The 17,437-nt window shown below is 42.2% G+C and overlaps 2 protein-coding genes across 3 annotated transcripts in view; one reads left to right on the top strand and one right to left on the bottom strand.

The window, feature by feature from the left end:
- The window catches only part of LOC108893861 (cell adhesion molecule DSCAML1), a 51,107-nt gene extending 47,601 nt beyond the window's left edge, over nucleotides 1-3,506 (top strand). For both annotated transcript variants that reach the window (XM_018692276.2, XM_018692277.2), the window contains exon 33: nucleotides 478-3,506. In XM_018692276.2, the coding sequence (XP_018547792.1) occupies nucleotides 478-911 (434 nt within the window). In that variant the 3' untranslated portion in view covers nucleotides 912-3,506. The remainder of the gene's footprint in view (nucleotides 1-477) is intronic.
- Nucleotides 3,507-5,067: 1,561 nt separating this feature from the next.
- Nucleotides 5,068-16,062, bottom strand: arhgap35b (Rho GTPase activating protein 35b). The gene is made up of 7 exons (XM_018691705.2): nucleotides 15,379-16,062; nucleotides 9,511-13,422; nucleotides 9,084-9,225; nucleotides 8,636-8,713; nucleotides 8,316-8,447; nucleotides 7,977-8,082; nucleotides 5,068-7,834 (listed from the first exon to the last, which is right to left on the bottom strand). Exons 2-7 carry the CDS (start codon nucleotides 13,228-13,230, stop codon nucleotides 7,423-7,425), a joined length of 4,590 nt encoding a protein of 1,529 aa, XP_018547221.1. The 5' UTR covers nucleotides 13,231-13,422; nucleotides 15,379-16,062; the 3' UTR covers nucleotides 5,068-7,422.
- Nucleotides 16,063-17,437: the final 1,375 nt, after the last annotated feature.

Genomic DNA, 17,437 nt, shown 5'->3' on the forward strand with positions numbered 1-17,437 from the left:
GAGGGGCACCTTTGATTACTCATTTTGCATTCAGTTAATACTAGCACTACCTTATTGTTACAGTTAAGACACTGCAGATTCTTCAGTTCAACTCAATTCAATTCAATTTTATTTATATAAATCACAAAAGAAGTTATTTCAAGGCACTTATCATATAGAGCAGGTCTAGACCGTACTTATATTAACAGAGAGAGATCCAACAATTCTTCTACCTATTTAATGAGACCCAGAAGTACACTGGCACACAAGACTGAAGCCAAACCTCCAAACCAAAAGTAGGAATTAAATTTACACTGACTTAAACTGATGATCCAAATAGAAAAAAAAACTAAATTATACCACTCACTAATTACCTTCAGACAATAGGCCAGAATGATTTAAGCTGCAAAAGGAACCAAGGTGTCATGTCTCATGGCTGACATGTCTGAGCAATCTCAACGTATGGTCTTGTCCTGACCCTGTTCTTGCCTTTCTCAGGTGAATTCTGCAACCTACCCCTCTACATGAAGACAGACCCATTCTTCCGCAAGCAAGGGGAACTGCATGACCCCTGCCCGGCTGTGCCACCGCGGGAAGCCTCAATCCGCAGCCTGACGCAGCGGGCGTATCACACCCAGGGTCGTCACAAGACTCTAGACCCTGCCAAGCAGCAGGCCCTGACGCTGGGCCATTCTGGGCTGGGCAGCTTGGGTTCGAGCTCGGGCACTGCCACCTTGCCCCAGAGGACTCTCACCATGCCCAGCTCCAACACTGCAGCAACAGCTTCCACCTCCAGCACGAGCAGCAACCCCACCAACAGTAACAAGGTGGGGGGCTCCAGAGACTCGCTGCTAGAGAGCAGCTCCTCTGCGCTGGGGAGACTGCAGAAACAGAGTGTGGGGGCCTACTCCAAGTCATACACACTGGTGTAGTTCATTCTCTTGCACAGACTTGCACTGCTGTCCCGCCCTTCAGCCAGTCCCACTCTGGCGCTCTTCAGTCTGGGCCAGAAAGGGCATGCAACCATCGTTCTTTACACCCAACTAAAGGTGAACTGCCCAGCGTCCTGTCTAATTCTCCTTGGGATAGGTGTTCTCCCAGACAGAGACCCAGCTAACCCTACTTTTCATGTTCACCTGGGACTCTATAAAAGAACTACTAACTCCAACTAACAGTTCCAGCCGGCTGGTGCTCAGCTCCGCTCAGTTCTCACAGGAGTTGCACAGTAAAAAAAAAAACAGGAAGCGATTCTGTGGTCATTTGGAAATATTGACTATAATTGAGGAGCTAAAAGCTCTGTGTTTATGATGATGAAGACTACAATAGCCAGTATGAAGCTGTGTGACCATCCTGTTTCTCACGCACACACATACTGTCCTCCATAGTTTGAGTATTATTGTCAATTTGCAGGACTTCCAGTTAAGTTCCCTATTCTTACTGTATCTTTCACCCTCTATGTGTCTCTTAAAGCCCCAAACAGATATTGGCAGATTTTCTCTTAATGGTGATTCCAAAAGAAATGATTCAGGTTCTCTTCCAGAAAGGAAAAAAAAAATTTCTATCACATTAATGTGACAGAATCTCTCCAGCTGAACAGTGTCTAACTTTTTAAAGAAATCATGACAACCCAAATGAACCAGCTATGATTTCTCACATTACAAATAGAGAATATTTGGTATTATAAAGAATTTACATATATATTTCTATGTAGGTATATTATTGACATTTAAGTAAAATTATGACAAAGTATAAATTGTATGTACTACAAAGGTGTAGTAGTACATACAGAAATTTAATGTTAATGTCAAATTTAAGAACGAGACAATCGCTCAATCATGAAATTTAAAAAAAAGAGAAATTTTAAAAAAGGTTGGACTAAAGAAAGAAAAAAGTTTAGTATATATACGGGATCCTCTGTATGTTACTGTATGTAGGCTGACTAAAGAGAGTGTTTTGCTCCTGTATGGAAAGACAGTGGGCCATTCCAAGCCCCATGTTGAGATGGAAAAAGCAAGGTAGGCTACTTAAGGCAAACTTCTGGGTGAAGGCATTTTAAACGCCCTGGTTTACAGTGTCTACTTCACCGTGTGTGTTCAGTGGAAACAATCAAGGCAGAGTGCCTTCTCAAGAGGATTTCCAGTGGGCTTTAGTTAGCCCGTTGTTAGCCTGATGTGTTGGTAAAAACAATAACATTCAGAAACCAAATCAGTGTCACAGAGGATCCCCAAATAAGTTTTATGCCGGGAGGAGCACTGCATTGCAAGGTGGTTACAGGCTTGAGTTATGATACAGTGTTAAGGCCTCTGTTTATGAAAAGATGGCAGTCAGAGATACAGTAACACAGTCAGTCAGCCTCAGTGCCACTCAGCCAATCTTTGCTCTTCAAAGAAAGAAAGACAACTAGCTGAAGGAATCCCAGTCATGATGTGAATGAAAAATAATATAATGTTGAGAGATGTTATATGTCAGGGAGTTCAGTTTTGAAAATTATATAATGTTCACACAATTGATATCTTTGTTGTTGCCCTGTCTGAAGTACTGTATATGTCCCGCTTTCTTTACCACTGTACCCCTCCATTTTGCACCAATGTACATTCACACAAGAACCTATTGGAATACCTTTCTGAAACATCTCCATGATAGTGTTTTGCCGTTTATATTTATTTATCCATTTGCTTTGTTTTTTTATTTGTTTGTTTAGGGGAGGGGGTATCTGTTGGTCTGTTGATTTTGATTTATATTCATTTTAATTTGTTTGGGATTTTGTCAAAAAATTTTGGTTCCAGAGGCCAAGCAGTACTAAGGTATGTGGCCTGTGGCTAAAACCAGTTCAGCCAAGTGAAATCAGGGACTCGTAGCTCTTTTGGTCACACAAACTACTATTGTATTGTGTATATACTGGACTGGAGTTGGTCTGTAAACCTGAAGCATTCCGACTCCCGTCCTTTTCCCCTGTTCGGATAAATTAAAGTAAAAATTCACCACCCTAAACATACTAGACCCATCATCTTTACCTTTGTCAGTGTTGTTTATAGATTAAGTCTTGTACATAAAACACAGTTTTGTATGAAGAGCTATTTTCGTCAGAATAAATCAGGGGACACATCAGGGTTGAATGCCCCAATTTCAAAATTGAAATAGTATCAAAAATAAAATATTTTACTTCTGAAATGGGCAAAAAAACATTTTTCTTTCCCTTTATGTTTTTGATACTAATTTGTTGAATTTTTATTCTTTTTTAAAGGTCTTTTGATGTTGTCATTTGTCCTATTTACTTTTTTATTATTATTTTGTATTTTGTTCATCCTCAGAAAAGTCATTGCATGCTTGCTAAAAGGGAAAAATTGAAGGAAAAAATGTATGAAAATCAAAAGCTAAAAAAAAAAAAATGTTGAGGGTATCCCAAACATTTGTTTGAGTTGCTTGTTATAGCAATTGCTTGTGTTCAAAAGTACATTTTCTATGAAAAGAAAGCAAAAACTAAAAAGATCATTCTAACACCTTGTGCAATAAAGCTATCTTTCATACGTGACGGCCTCTGTCATTCTCAACAGGTTTATTTGCAAATCATCTGGATGTCTTAGGTGGCCTTAGTAGAAACTTCTTGTTGGGCCCTTATTCACCTCCACTTAATAGTACATGACAGTTTCATTATTTCCTAAGTCACAGAGAAAGAATTGAAATAAGATGATCAACTGATTAGCTGATTGAACAATTTTAATAGTTGATTAATTGTTATGAATGTAAAAATGTAACTGATTCCTGCTTCAAAATGTGAATATTTGCTAGTTTCACAGTTTTCTATGATAGCAAACTTTGCTTGCAATGTTATCTTGGGCATCAGGGACTAATGATGAGCATTTGTCACAATTACCTGACATTTTATACACTGGTGATTAAAGAAAATAATTGTCAGGCCTACTGATAATGGAAGAAATATAGAATGATAGAATAATATGACCATGCCCAAGGTTTTCTGAGGAAACAAGAACACCCTCATCTTTGTAGCTGTGTTGACACACAGAAAAAAAACATCATAAAAAATGAGTTCAAGATGAATTCTAACAATTACGGTCAAGACAAGATTGAGGCAAGATTTTGATAAGTCCCCTCTTTAATACCAGGGCCACAAGATGGAGGACCCAACATTCTACTACAGGGGTGCAAATGTCTAACAAATGTGTGATTAATCAAATGTAGACAGAAACAGAGTAGAGTGAACTTGGAGCCCCAACCCATTGCCCTCTTTGGCTGATGAGTAATCCTGCCTCAGCAGCAGAGGATTGCTCTCCACCAGATTTTGGTGTGGTCACAGTGATGCATCTTAACATGAGGAAGTCATCAGAGGAAGTGAATCTAAAATCTGGACTGGAGAGGGTACAAACAAAGACACCCATGCCTTTGTGGCTGTACAGCCATGCAGCCACAAGATGGCATCATATCATTATAATGCCTCCACCGAGGTCAACAGATACTGTGACGAAAGTATTCTACCAAAAGAGTGCAGTCATTCATGACGGATTTGTTGTGAATAATTGATGTTTTTCAGAGTCACCTGCACTTGTGCCTACATACTACAGCATCTGGTTACTATAGCAGAGCCCTTCATGTAATTTGTATGGTGTGGAATTAGCTTGATTATTAGAGGGATGCTTCATGGATAGCTTTAGGTAGATTTATCTGTAACCATGATTATTTGTGGAGAGAATACTGTATGCTATTCAAGTCATACATCAGTAAAGATTGGTTGTTAGTATTTCTGTGAGACACAGCAGCCATTAATTCATGCTTTGCTGTATTCCTAAATCAAGTTGTTAGTCAGGAAAATAGTTTAAACAAAACAAAACCAGTGTTGTAGTGAAAAATGCAGATAATAGCCTATCTAATGGCAGTAAGGTGAAGTAGAACTTTTCAAAAACCTGCCATGGGCCCTCCCCTCCATTTTCACATAACACTGACATTTTCAACCAATAAAATGATAAGCTTGATTCAAATTTTACACATTTTGACAGTAATGGTTGCAGGTACCTCTACAATTGTAAAAGAATCAATGAAAGACACATACACATGCACCACAAGAAGGCTGAGGACAATTTTACAAGATTTAATTTATTAACTATTATACAGTTCACATAAGGCCTTCATCTTCAAACACTATTCTCAGTCAGACAAATTCCATGGTTTGCTCTTGGTGCACAGTACATAAACTTTCACGTTTCAGCTATTTTCACTTCAGTATTTGTTTTGTTCTTGTACTAATTTCATGTTTTAAAACAGGAAGAGGCTTCCATCCTTCTCCCTTGGTGTGTTTTCTTTTAAATCATGCACTAAACTTAAGTGGCCTTGAACCATTCACAAAAATTGTAGAAATGGACTTTCAATCATTGAAATACACACTAGAAATGTTTTCTACCATTGACTAAAGGGTGGTGTTCCCCAACATACAAATAAACAACCATTATAGAGTAGTATGCACTCACTTTTTGCTCATTGAGCGGCAGATTTGCCAAGTTTGTGTCAGACATCAAGTGATGCAGTAAGATTATATACTCCCCAAGAATCGTGTTATTATGGGACAGCTGCTTGGTTTGCTCTGTGCCAGTCTTAATGTTACAGCTTACAGCTCTGAGCACTTTGGGAAGAGCCCTCAGTTTAGTCTAATGAACATATAAAATGACTGACTTCCAACAGCATCGCGATTCCAAAAGTACCAGAAGTGATGATCCCAAATACTAATACAACCAATGATCTTACTAGTCTGCTCATCGTTGCAACCAAGAACCATTACGGAGCAATAATCATCCAGAACGTGTATGTGTCTGGCATTCTTTTTTTTTTTTTTTTTTTTTACCCATTCCCATTGAAAAGACAGTGCTTCCTCTCATAAATTTAATGGTTAAAATTATCAGGTCTTCATTAACAGTGCTACCACTGAAAATGTGCTGCTTGTTTTCCATGAAAAGGGAGGACAATATGCCAGCACAAAACTAATTCACTAGAGCAGGTAAACGGCCAGTGGTGCTTCCTGAATGTGTGTCATTCACAAATATTTAACTTCTACTGGTCATTGTATTGTATAGCAGGACTAGCAGTAACAGTGCGTTGAGAATACTAAACCTTCTGAGTTAAAGGTCCTTAATATTAGATGAATACAAAGAGCTTGGTTTTGATAGACAGCCACAGCAACACATCCAGCAACCTATCATGTTTCAAGCGTTTGGTTTCCATGGACACCAGATGGCAATGTAGAGTTGTGTTATGGTATGACTAGGTTACACATTCAAAAATGGCAAAATTTCTCCTTCACTTGACTGATCTGTTGATATTATAATTAAACCAAACTTCCCTAAACATCCACTCTGATCAACCAACAGCTAGAAAGAGGACAAACTCTAAAAAGAAAACTATTTTTCACATGGCTGGATGAACGAGGATTATAAGCGGATTCAGATTTCCCATCGAGTGAAAATGGGACATCTAGATCAACTTAAAGAACATAAGTTTTTACAAAAGGATCTTGTTTCACAAGCCTGCACTGATGCCACACTCAACCACTAAACAAACAATATGGACAATTAATCAATGTGGCATTTCTTCAAAATGTAACACTACACTATCAAAAAGTGCTTCAGATAAGTTTGTGGATACAAAAACAAGTTTGATGTAAACAAAGTTTGATCTGCCAGAGCTCTGTAGAGGCAATGGGTATGGCTGTTTGAGAGCTGTGAAATTAAAAACACACAAGAAAACACTATGTCAACCAAAAAAAAAAAACCCTTTTGAGGGAAAAACAACAGTGATCATTAAAGTGCATCCCTGGATGTGTACCTACCCCCTTCCCCTCCCTCCCCATGCTGACCCCCTCAAGTAGAGCCGATGAGAGAATCCCAAAAGGCAGACAGAGGAACCTCTGCTATATGGAGCACACTGCTGCCCAAAGGACCTACAGAGGAACAGTCTATAAATCCAGTGGCAGTACTTTCATGAGAGAAAAAAAAAAAACTAAAACAGTTTTACACAGATAAAAACATGGTGGTCTCAAATTGTTTCTTCCAGCTTGGCATAGAGGTTTCTATTTCTTGGTAATGTAGGATAAGTGGTGGCTGTTGACAGAGGAAAGGCTTGCTGTGACAGTGACCTCTGTCCTCCACTTCTGCCCTGATGTCAAATTTCCAGGCGATCAGGGACTCAAGAGGGCAGAGGGAGAGTCACCGCTAATGGTCGCCTGCCCTGACGCACACAAGTATGGATAAAAATGGCAGGCTGGAGAAGTTTCTCAGACACTTCCTATCTCCACTCTTCATAACCTAGTTTGTCCATGATCAGAAATGTAGTGTGCAAGTGCACATGTTTTTTTTTTTTGTTTGTTTTGTTTTGTTTTTTTTAGTGCGTGTTGGTGATAAGGTCCAGCATCATCATGGGCACACGTGGTTTCATTGTTTCTCACAGTGTCTCTTGTTCAGCAGGGGAATGGTGGGAGTGGGGGTGCTGGTGGAGGGGAGGGAGCAGTGACTGCAGGGGGGACTGGGGGGTGGTGGGCGGGGACTGCTGCAGAGGGCTGAAGTGGGTGGTGGTGTGGGGAGGAGAGGAGCGGTAACAAGAGTAGGCAGAGCTCCCGCTGAGGGTGGTGGTGGGTGAGGCGGGGAGGCCCGCCAAGCCCGTGGGGGAGTCGAGGAGGGGCTGGTTGTAAAAGAAGAATGCACACTGGTGGATGAAGGTCTCGATGATTGTCTGGTAGGTGCGTGTGGCAGTCAGGGCATCCATTGTGGAGAAGTCTGGTCTCATGAGAGTGGGCCAGAAGCAGATGGACAAGTTTTCACTGGTCATCAAGTTCACCCTGCTCAGCTGGCTCACCCTGGGAAAACACAATCAGACATCAGTTTATTCATTCTCATCATACAGTGCAAAAAAAAAACAAACAAAAAAACAGATGGAGATCTTTCACAGAAGACCAACAAAGCCATGAAAGTGATTAAAACAGAAGACAGGGAACTTACTTGTGTAAGTGGCTCACTACATATTTGAAGACATCATAATTCTCTCTGGGGAACTTCCTCAGGACATCCTTCATAGTGTATAGCCTCTGTTCTCTGTCATTGATTTCTGGACACACAGAGAGAAGCTACCATTAAATCTGATACCTCAGCGTTTGACACAGTCATTTGAAACTAAAACATCTCTCTTCACTACCATCAAAGCTATTCTTGTCAACACTGAAACACCTAAAACAGAGCAAAAGCAGGTCTGCAAAAACCTTCCCTACCCTCTCCCCTCCTAAAGAAACAATCTTTCTATGTTCTTGTAAAGACCCTCCCAGCCCAGCAGTGTTTGCTTACTGAAAGCATCCAATAGGTCCACCTGCAGAGCACAAGGCACCAGGGGCTCAGGCAGCTCAGAGAAGAAGCTTTTGAGGGCTCCAGCCACAGTGTTTATGGAGAAGTCTTTCTCCACTAGGTCTAATCCGTGGTCTACACAAGGAGAATGAGAGAGTCAGAGGGATCAGAGAAAATAAGCCCATCAGTAGTAGCTGTCATCGGGACAAAACAATTAGTTGCATGTCACTTTCCTCTGGTAACTCTCTGTTTATGTTTTGATTTGGCAACCACATAATTACATGTCAAACAGCTGGTTCAAACAAGCCTGATGAGCAACTCACCCTGTTCAAACTGCCTCTGCATGCTTTCCATCTCCGACTTGTTGCCGCTTACGCGATACAAACCCTCTGTATTCAGGCCTGAGGAAAAAAGAGCGCAGCAGAGGCAAGGGAGGAAGACGTAGGGGGGCACAGTGGGAAACAGGCAAAGCACAAACACTTCATTAGCCCCACTGCAAACAGACATTACAATACAGATGCTGGCAGTTTCTGGAGGAATACATAACAGACACTGAATAAACCACTATATTACTTTTACATCACTTTGCAATTGTGGTCATGAACAGGTGCACTGCATGTTAAGGTGACTAATAAATAACATTCATTTTATTAATTCCTGTCCTAATAAATGACCACTGTCAGTAATTCTTAGAATAAAACTACATTTTGAATACATCACAGGTCCAGCAGCACAACATGGATAATTTAAAAAAAAGGCTAAATGACTTACCTGTCGTCTCAATGAATCGGACACACTTCTCAATGAAGAGTGGGATAGGTCTGTCTGGGGAGACCACATTTACCAGGGGGACCCCAAAGTAACTGCTCTCCATTGGCTTGGGAATAGCTGGACGAGGCTTTGGTCTTGTTTTCTGTGAATAAAGAAAGACAAAGGACTCTGACTGTCAAAAACAGGAATAATTATGTTGATACTAAGAGGTACTCACTGGCCTCTAACTAAATGTGTTGTTCCCCGACAACAGCAAATCACATTTTGTCACAGCTAGTTCTTCTTCAAGACATACCATAGTTTAAACCTCAATATATATTTTATGCTGATTGTAATGAAGCTATTATACCTATGTAAATGAATTAATTAACAATTTCTGTGTGACATTGTGGACAAGTAAATGAAAATTAGCTGGTATAGCACACACCTTGGCTGTTCGTCGCAGGCTCTTCAGAATGTTCCTCTTTTTCGGGTCCTCACTCTCCTCATTGACAAGACTTTCACCTTTCAGGGTCCCAAAGTCATCTTCCTTGGACTTTGGAAGAGCTCCCATCTCGTCATCGCTGCCTATGAAGCTCGTGCGGAAGCTGCTGAACTTGCCAAGTCGCTTGGAGCGGTCACGGTAAAGGCGAGGCTTCACCCCCACAGCTGAGAACTTCCTCCTTCGCTCGAGAGAGCTGCTGTCTGCTTCGCTGTCTGAGCCATTTCCATTTGAGTGCATCCTGTTGGAGTTGCGGATGGTGATGATTTTGCCTTGTGTGCTGTCATGTGGCACAGAGTAGATGATCTCTTCATTGCTGGGGCGGGGTTTCGAAACAGCGTCCATGGGCTCGGCATAGTCTGAGGGATCGTAGCCCACATCCCCACCAGGGACCCAGGTAACAGCAGAGGGTAGGGAGCGACGATGTCCTAGTGTATCGATGTATGGGTTACGGCTTACCTTCCGGAAGTCAAAAGTGACACCTGGTTTAACTCTCACTTGGGGGGGTACTTTGTTGTTGAGTTTGTTCTCAAAGTCTCTGATATCAGAGATGACAGAGATGTCACTGGAATCTAAGTCGGACAAGTTGTAGCCCCCGCTGTGAGAAGTGAGCGTGCCATCATAGTAAGGGGGCGATGGCTCGACGTCATCCTCTGAATCCAAGAACATGGTGACAGGACTGGGAGAACTGCAGCGTGGAGAGTACACACTTTCATTGGTGCATGCTTCAGCAACATTATCGTACATATGTGTGGCCTCCACAATGTTACGCTTCTCTACCACCTCCATCAGAAAAGAATGGAACATTTCTATCCTGTGCAGGCCTCCCACTACCCCCCCGGATCCACAGACCACACTATTGAAACGACCCTCAATCTCATGGGCTAGCTCCTCCCCTTGGATCAGCTGTTCGCAGGCATAGTCGCTGTCGGTGAGCTCTGCCTGGCTATCTCCCACTGCCAACAGCTGAACTGGGATGATGTCTTGAACTTCACACAAGAATGCACACAGAGTCTCCAGGGAGGCTTTTCGAGAGACCGAGTACACTGCAATGTAGCCGTGTACTAACCTGCTCTTGCGCAAAGTGAAGGAGGCGTGGTATGAGAGCAGAGACAGCTCTATAGCCAGCTTGTGCCCACCAACTGTCTGTTCCAGCAATACAGAGGTGCCACTGTTAGACATGGGCCTGCAGTGTTGATGCATTAGGAAAGGAGACAGGAGCTGCTCAATGTCATAGGAGTCTCCACACATTAAACACATGACGACGCGGAGGTCTGCCTCCGGGACCGGCTGATGAGGAGAGTCTCGGAGACCTTGAGGCTCAGGGAGGAGGGGTGGGGAGCTGCTACTAAAGGATGTGCTCCTCCTAATATCCAGAAGGCTCCTCAGCACCTGGTTGATTTGAGTCTCATTGACATTATGGCCATAGCCCACACCAGGGGAGGCAGGGTCTAAAAAGCTACACTGCAGTCTCCTTGCAACCTGCTGTCCCTGTGTTATTAGGTTTAAGGCAGTGTCTCCACCTATATCCACATATGATCCTACGCCTCTTTTAGTAACTAAAAGCAGTGATGTTGGCAGCTGTGCCAGCTGGCTGTCCCTTCGACCTAGAGTTGATTCCCTAAGCCGCTCCAGGCTTTCGACCACATAAGAGAGGGATTCTTTTGAATTGTACAGACACAGACATCCGTGAGGGGTGAAAGTGGGGGTGTGGAAGGAGTTTACTGGAAGACGTACATTTCCCTCAATGGGCCGCAGTGTCAGTTCATACATCTTCCCGTCTAACACATACCAGTCATCATTTGTGCAGAGAGCTCTAATCTCATTGGCAAATTCTCTGGCCAGTCCATCCTTCCCTAGTATGACAAGGTTAATTCTGTCAGCCTTGGTGTCTCCAAAATGAGCTTTCACATCAAAAAAGGGGTAACATGTGGGGAAACGGGAAGCTAAGAGTTGTTCAATCTTAGAGTCTCCACAGTGAGGACTGTTAGGGCAGGTCTCCTTGGTAGGGTGATAGACAAAGTGGATATGCTTCAGTACCAGAGCATCTCTTTCAGCTGGAAGCTTTTGTAGTGCCTTGAATCTCTGTTCCTCCCCCAAAACCTCCTGGATTGCCCCCATCTTCTCCTTGCTCGGCTTGGCATCTACCTCCAGTTCATAAAAAAGCTCAGAGTACTCCAGTAAGAGCTCCTGAAAGTCTTCTTTAGCACGGTCAATGATCTCCTTCTGATGGCGGTTGTACAGGTCCAAGTACTCTGGCTCCTCGAGCCACTGGTAGAACTCTTCATTCATGATAAAGCTGCGTGCCTCCTCCCATGGTTTACCGGGTGTGACAAAGGGAGAGGAAGCCAGCTTCTGTTTAAACTCCAGCCTCATCTCTGCTCGTCTGCACTCATTACGCAGATGTTCCAGGTGAGCATTAAATATGTCCTCTGCTTCTGCAGTCTCCAGTAGGTCTGAAGGGATTCGTTCATCTTCCATGTTATCAATATGAGATGTATCCTCCCATGGTGAGTCTTCCAGAACAACAAACCAGTGGGCAAAGTGCTGCTTGGACTCTAGGACCTTCTGTACCCCAGACCAGCTCAGTTGATCTATCTCATCCAGGTCAGGCACCAAAGAACTAAGTGCTAAAGGAAGAGTGCTTAAGTATATTTTGCGACGCCTCTCAATATGTTCCTGCTTCAGACGGTAGACATGCTGTTGAAAAAGCTTCTTGCACTTGGCTGTTCCCTCCAAAAAGACATATTCTTTGTACTCTGGGGAGGTGTTCATGCGTCGACTGGTGTTTAACCAGGTTTCATTATGATTCTTTACTATACGGTTGATTAGCCATTCATAGCGATCCTTGGCAGAAGCTATCTGCTGACTCTGGAGCTTCAGAGCTTCAAAATAAGGGATGATCTTGGGCTTTCCCCTGCTCTTATCAATAAGTTGAACCAAAGTGAGGAAGGCAAGGTCCACATTTATGTTTGAGCGCGCAGATGTCTCAACTACTGGCAGACTCTTTTTTGTGATAGCAAAGGTATGTGCATCTTTGATATAGCGTTCAACTCCTTCATCGCACTTGGTGAGGACCAGCACAATTGGCTTCTTTGTCTTGCTAAGCTGACCATACAGGTTTGTGACAAATTTCAGCTGGTCATCAAAGTTGCGGTTCATGCCCCGGCTGACATCAACACAAAGCAGGAAGCCATCGACCTGCAGCTTGCCCTCAGGCATTTGTTTTTGCTCAAAATCTTGCTCCAGACCCAGCTGATCTGTACAGAAGTACATGAGCTTCTCTGCTGAAGCCAGCTTGGTTGCAGCTGCCCGTTTGATATAGGGCTGCATAGCAGTGCTACGGTGTGGCTGAAATGTCTGGTCATCGATGAATTCAGTTTGCTCCACAACATGCATCCTGCATTCAGGCCCCTCCTCCAGAACCCGTGACACCTCCCCCCAAAACAGAAAGTGATCATTATTAACCACTCGACCCCCAAAGTCACTGGTGCTCAACACTGATGTGTGGTCCAAGTAGAAGTCATCAGCACTAGGTCGCACAAACCTATTGCACAAACAGGACTTCCCAACCCCACATTGTCCCTTCTCTTTCTCTGTTCCTGACAAACCCACCACAATGAGGTTGTAAATGGGTGATCGGGCATCTTGCTTTTTCGCCATCATAGTCTCCTGACGCTCATCCTGCCATAAACAGGCACTGTATAAAGGAGTTCACTTGAATGTTTGTCCATAAAGTTGTTGATCCACAGGAGAGATCAGATTACACTTTCTTCTGCTGGGCTTCGATTTCAATAAATAGCAGTGCAGTGATATGAGCAGAAGGTTCTTTCACTCAGTCCTTACATGAATCAGATCCTGTCAAAAAAACAAACAAACAAAAACAAAATCAGATAAACTGGGCAATCAAAAAAAGACATTTTGAAATATAAGGGAAAGAAGGGAAAATTTGAGAAACCATCAATGGGACAAATGTTATTCTTTCATATTTCTATCTTTCTACATAAATGAGTGATCTCTAATAATAGCAAAATACAAAAATGACAAGGGGCACATTTTGTTCCATTTTGTGCCCATTTCCTTTGTATGCAAATAATACTGAAGGAATGAGCCCTGTCAATGGTGAAGGCTGTGTATACTGTTAAAGCAACCAGTGTTGGCTCTTTGATTCTGCCAGTCAGCTGATTATTAGGCTCTAATTACTGTCCATGATCACGACTACGGCCTTGATCATGTTTCAAGTCTGGTCATTAGTCAAAATGTACTATGTGTGAAATCACTGCATTAATATTATTACTGTACACACAAAGTTGTGATCAAAAGACTGCTGTATTTTTGCCGTCATATCTCGCCACAAGCAAAAGCATAATGAAGACAGTGTTACAGGATCAGTGACAGCAACCTGTCAGACTATCTCCTGAGAGGGCCCATAGATTTCAGTTGTACAAGTAATGGCTAAAACACAGTAAACTCAATTTCAAATAAGGAAGCACACCAATTTTTGCAAATTTCATTAAATTGTCTGGCAGACTTATTGTCCACTCCAGGGTTGCAACTATTATTCTTATTGTTGAATTTATCTGCTGGAGTGTTTTTTCAACTCATTTAGTATAAAAATGTCAAGAACGCCCATCACATTTTCCCTGAGCCCAAGGTGACATCTTTAAATTTGCTTCTCTGTTTGAAAAAAAGAAAAACAAAACCCAAGGATATTCAATTTACTATCATAAAAAACTAAACCAGCAAATATTTAAATGGGAGCAGCTACCTTTTCTGGTATTTTTACTTGAATAGTTCTTTAAATATTATCATCAAATTTACTGACAATTAATCTTCCATCATTTTACCAAGATAAATTCCTGTAGCATCAAACCAGGAGCAAAAGAATTACATTGCTTCAAGGAGAAATCGTGTTGGGAGTGGTGCTCTTTAAATGACATTGTCAGCTGATCAGTGAGTAGGGTGACAGGCATAAAAATGACTGTTGTTAGCACTTCAGTCTCCATTTTTCAGCCTAACTTAACACATTTTCCACCTAAACGCAACAACAGCTATCAGCACCACCTCCAAAGACAAAACTGAGAATGAATGAATTTACCAACAGAGTCAGACACGTGCAATCTATGTCAAAGGAGACATAGAATTTGCTCACCCTCTTAAGACACTTAATGCATTATTATAGAGCTGGTTAATGCTCTCATTATTATAGTGCTGATGCAATTCAGATACAATAGTAAGCTCATAGTTCCTGTAGAGAATACCAACCAGACTTTCACTTATGTGTAATATGACTCACTGGAGTCAAACATCATGACAAAAAGAGGAATAACAGACTTAAATAACCTGTCACATGAAGTGATCCCATATTAGAAACAAACAGCTCTGACAGGGTCAAAAGCAGCCGGCAGTCCACACCGCTCAGCTGAGCCAGGCCTGATATCCAAATGAGTTCTTAGCAAATAAAAACAACCTAGCTGCCCTATCTAGCGACATCAAAACACAGTTCGCTAAAGCGCACCTTCGAGCAATTTTATTTACATAACCTGCTTGCTTAGATAAAGATTTTGCAATGTTATATGTTGTAAAGGATTAACAGTTAACATGGACTTTAGGGTGCATAAGAAGGGCTGACCACGCCAGGCCTGCTGTCTACATAATGAAATTAGAACCGAAAACAGGGATAGCCTGCCTTCCCCACGCAGACACACAATGTTTAAAGGGAATGTATTTACCCAGGTGTCTAGGGTGTAGCACTCAACAGCTTCACAGGGAAATCGCCCATAAAGAAGAGGAGAGAGCATATAGGGTACATACCATCGCATTTCTCCCTTTCTCCTCTTGCATCTGTCAGGCCAGCGCTTGCCGCAGCCCTCGCCGCCTGATGTGCATAGGCATAAAGCCGCAGAATTCACTATGAGTCCTCTCAGTTCACAGATAATACTGATAATATTGCAACTTCTGCGATGGGGCAATTTGATTTAAATATCAATTACCCATGTCTGGATTCTCTTATTTAGCATTACTGTTATCGCTGCAATTAAACGCGGGGAAGGAATAAATAAATATCCCAAATAATAGAACAATCCACTTTTGTTCTTGCAAGAGTTTTCCCTCATGAGAAATCCGGGCGTACAAAATTCTTCTCAGCCGTCTCCTTCTCGCTTCACCACGTTGCTTTTTCAATAATTATTCTGTCCATTGTTGTGCCCACATAATGCTGGGCCGGTCGCGCACACGAGACAACGGTGAGTTTGTTGCAATCGCCGTGGAGCTTCGTCTGATATATGCTTCTACTGCAACAGAAACTGTTCATGTCCTGGTCGATTTAGTGAGCAGATTGCGTGTGTGAAAGTGGTAATTCTGCCAGCTTTCCGATAATGGCGGCGGCCCTCCTCCCCGGACCTAGTTCTCCTCTTCTTTTCTTTGGGAAAAGGGAGCTGTGGAGACTGAAGCAGCGGAGAGAGGGACTCACCCAGCGGCGCCCTCACACAACTGCAGCAGGTCGGTTTCACTGCTGCTAGCTCACCAGTATCCTGCTGCCTATGCGGGGCTCGTTACTCAAAAGTAATCCATTACTCAGCATACAGGTTTCCAAAGTATTGCCGCCATTTTTGTTCCACACTTGCCCGAGAACAACCATTCATTTCTGAGATAAATTATTTCCCATTACACCGGATAATGAACAACTGCGGTTGCATCCCCTGATAAAGTATCCAGGAGTAGCTTAATATTAGCTAACGTTACTGTTTCTGTGAATGGCAGCAGATTTTTGGTGCAATTATACATGGCTCAAATTCGTAGCTAACACTGGTTTTAAAAAGTTCACACACAGAGTAGGTTTCAGGATTGCACAACAACGTTTTCATAGGGTTAAACCGACTTTAACTGGAAATTTGTATGTAATTTGTAACTACTATTGTAATGTAAGTTAAGTACCGGCTATTTTGCAATAACTGCTAGTTAGAATATGTGTTTATCTTATACTAATGTCAATCACACCAAAAACGTGTGGTTAGTAAAGTAAAAAATATTGTTTTAAGTGTTTGTAATGGATAAAATGTAATTTTTAGCGTTAGGTTAGCGTTAACTTAAAGGGCTAACGTTAGCTAGCGTTCCATCAACGTTACAGTAGCGTTTCTAGTTCCGCTAGTTGGCCACTGTATCTATGGCTGCTTATTGTGAAACACTTGACTTAGTCCAAACTCGTTCGGCCGTAGAACAACAATATTATATACAATATCAGTTTTGTTAGTTATTAGTTTTAGTAGGCAACAATACTAGGCTTAGTGCTGTTACATACTGTAACTCTTGGCCTGTAGGTTCGCGATAGAATCATTTTATTTTGATGAAGGCATACATCACAACAAAACGGCTGTTAAGATAATATCATATCACGAAGAGAACAGATAAACTTCCTGTAAAGTTATTAGTAAATAAACAGACAAAGGAAAATGAGACCAGGTCCCTTGAGTCTCCCAAAACAAATAAAGAAATGTCACTTGTTTCAAAACATCTAGACAGCTTAGTGTAGTGTGGAGGCAACCGTGTAAAGTATGTCCCTATGGTCTGAAGATGTCTGAAGCCTGTACAAGTTAACAGTGCTCACGGTGCACTGCCATTCAGCTCTAACAGCTTTAACAGAGGCCAACATCAGTCACCAACATCCTATCTGATTACTTTTGGCAGACTATTAACTTTAGCGTTGTCGCCTCCTAGTGGATTTATAGGCCATAATCTGCCTGAAATCTACTCTCTCACCTTTGCGGTGTAGGCTTAATGCGGTCACAGTTTTTACTTTCTATAAAGATCTCAAGCTTTTCTCCAGAAACTATTGTGCTGCTGTGCTGCAGTTACATCGGTCTGGATTCAGTGG

The sequence above is a fragment of the Lates calcarifer genome, linkage group LG20 (assembly GCF_001640805.2).
Source record: "Lates calcarifer isolate ASB-BC8 linkage group LG20, TLL_Latcal_v3, whole genome shotgun sequence".
NCBI classification, from domain to species: domain Eukaryota; kingdom Metazoa; phylum Chordata; class Actinopteri; family Centropomidae; genus Lates; species Lates calcarifer.

Bases quoted from the DNA above. Each gene is read 5' to 3' on its own strand.
- arhgap35b (XM_018691705.2), bottom strand. From the start codon at position 13,230: ATGATGGCGAAAAAGCAAGATGCCCGATCACCCATTTACAACCTCATT. The intron at 9,226-9,510 runs GTGTGTGCTATA...CTTTATTCACAG, and splicing joins GCCTGCGACGAACAGCCAAG to AAAACAAGACCAAAGCCTCG. The intron at 8,714-9,083 runs GTAAGTCATTTA...TTTTTTCCTCAG, and splicing joins CCGATTCATTGAGACGACAG to GCCTGAATACAGAGGGTTTG.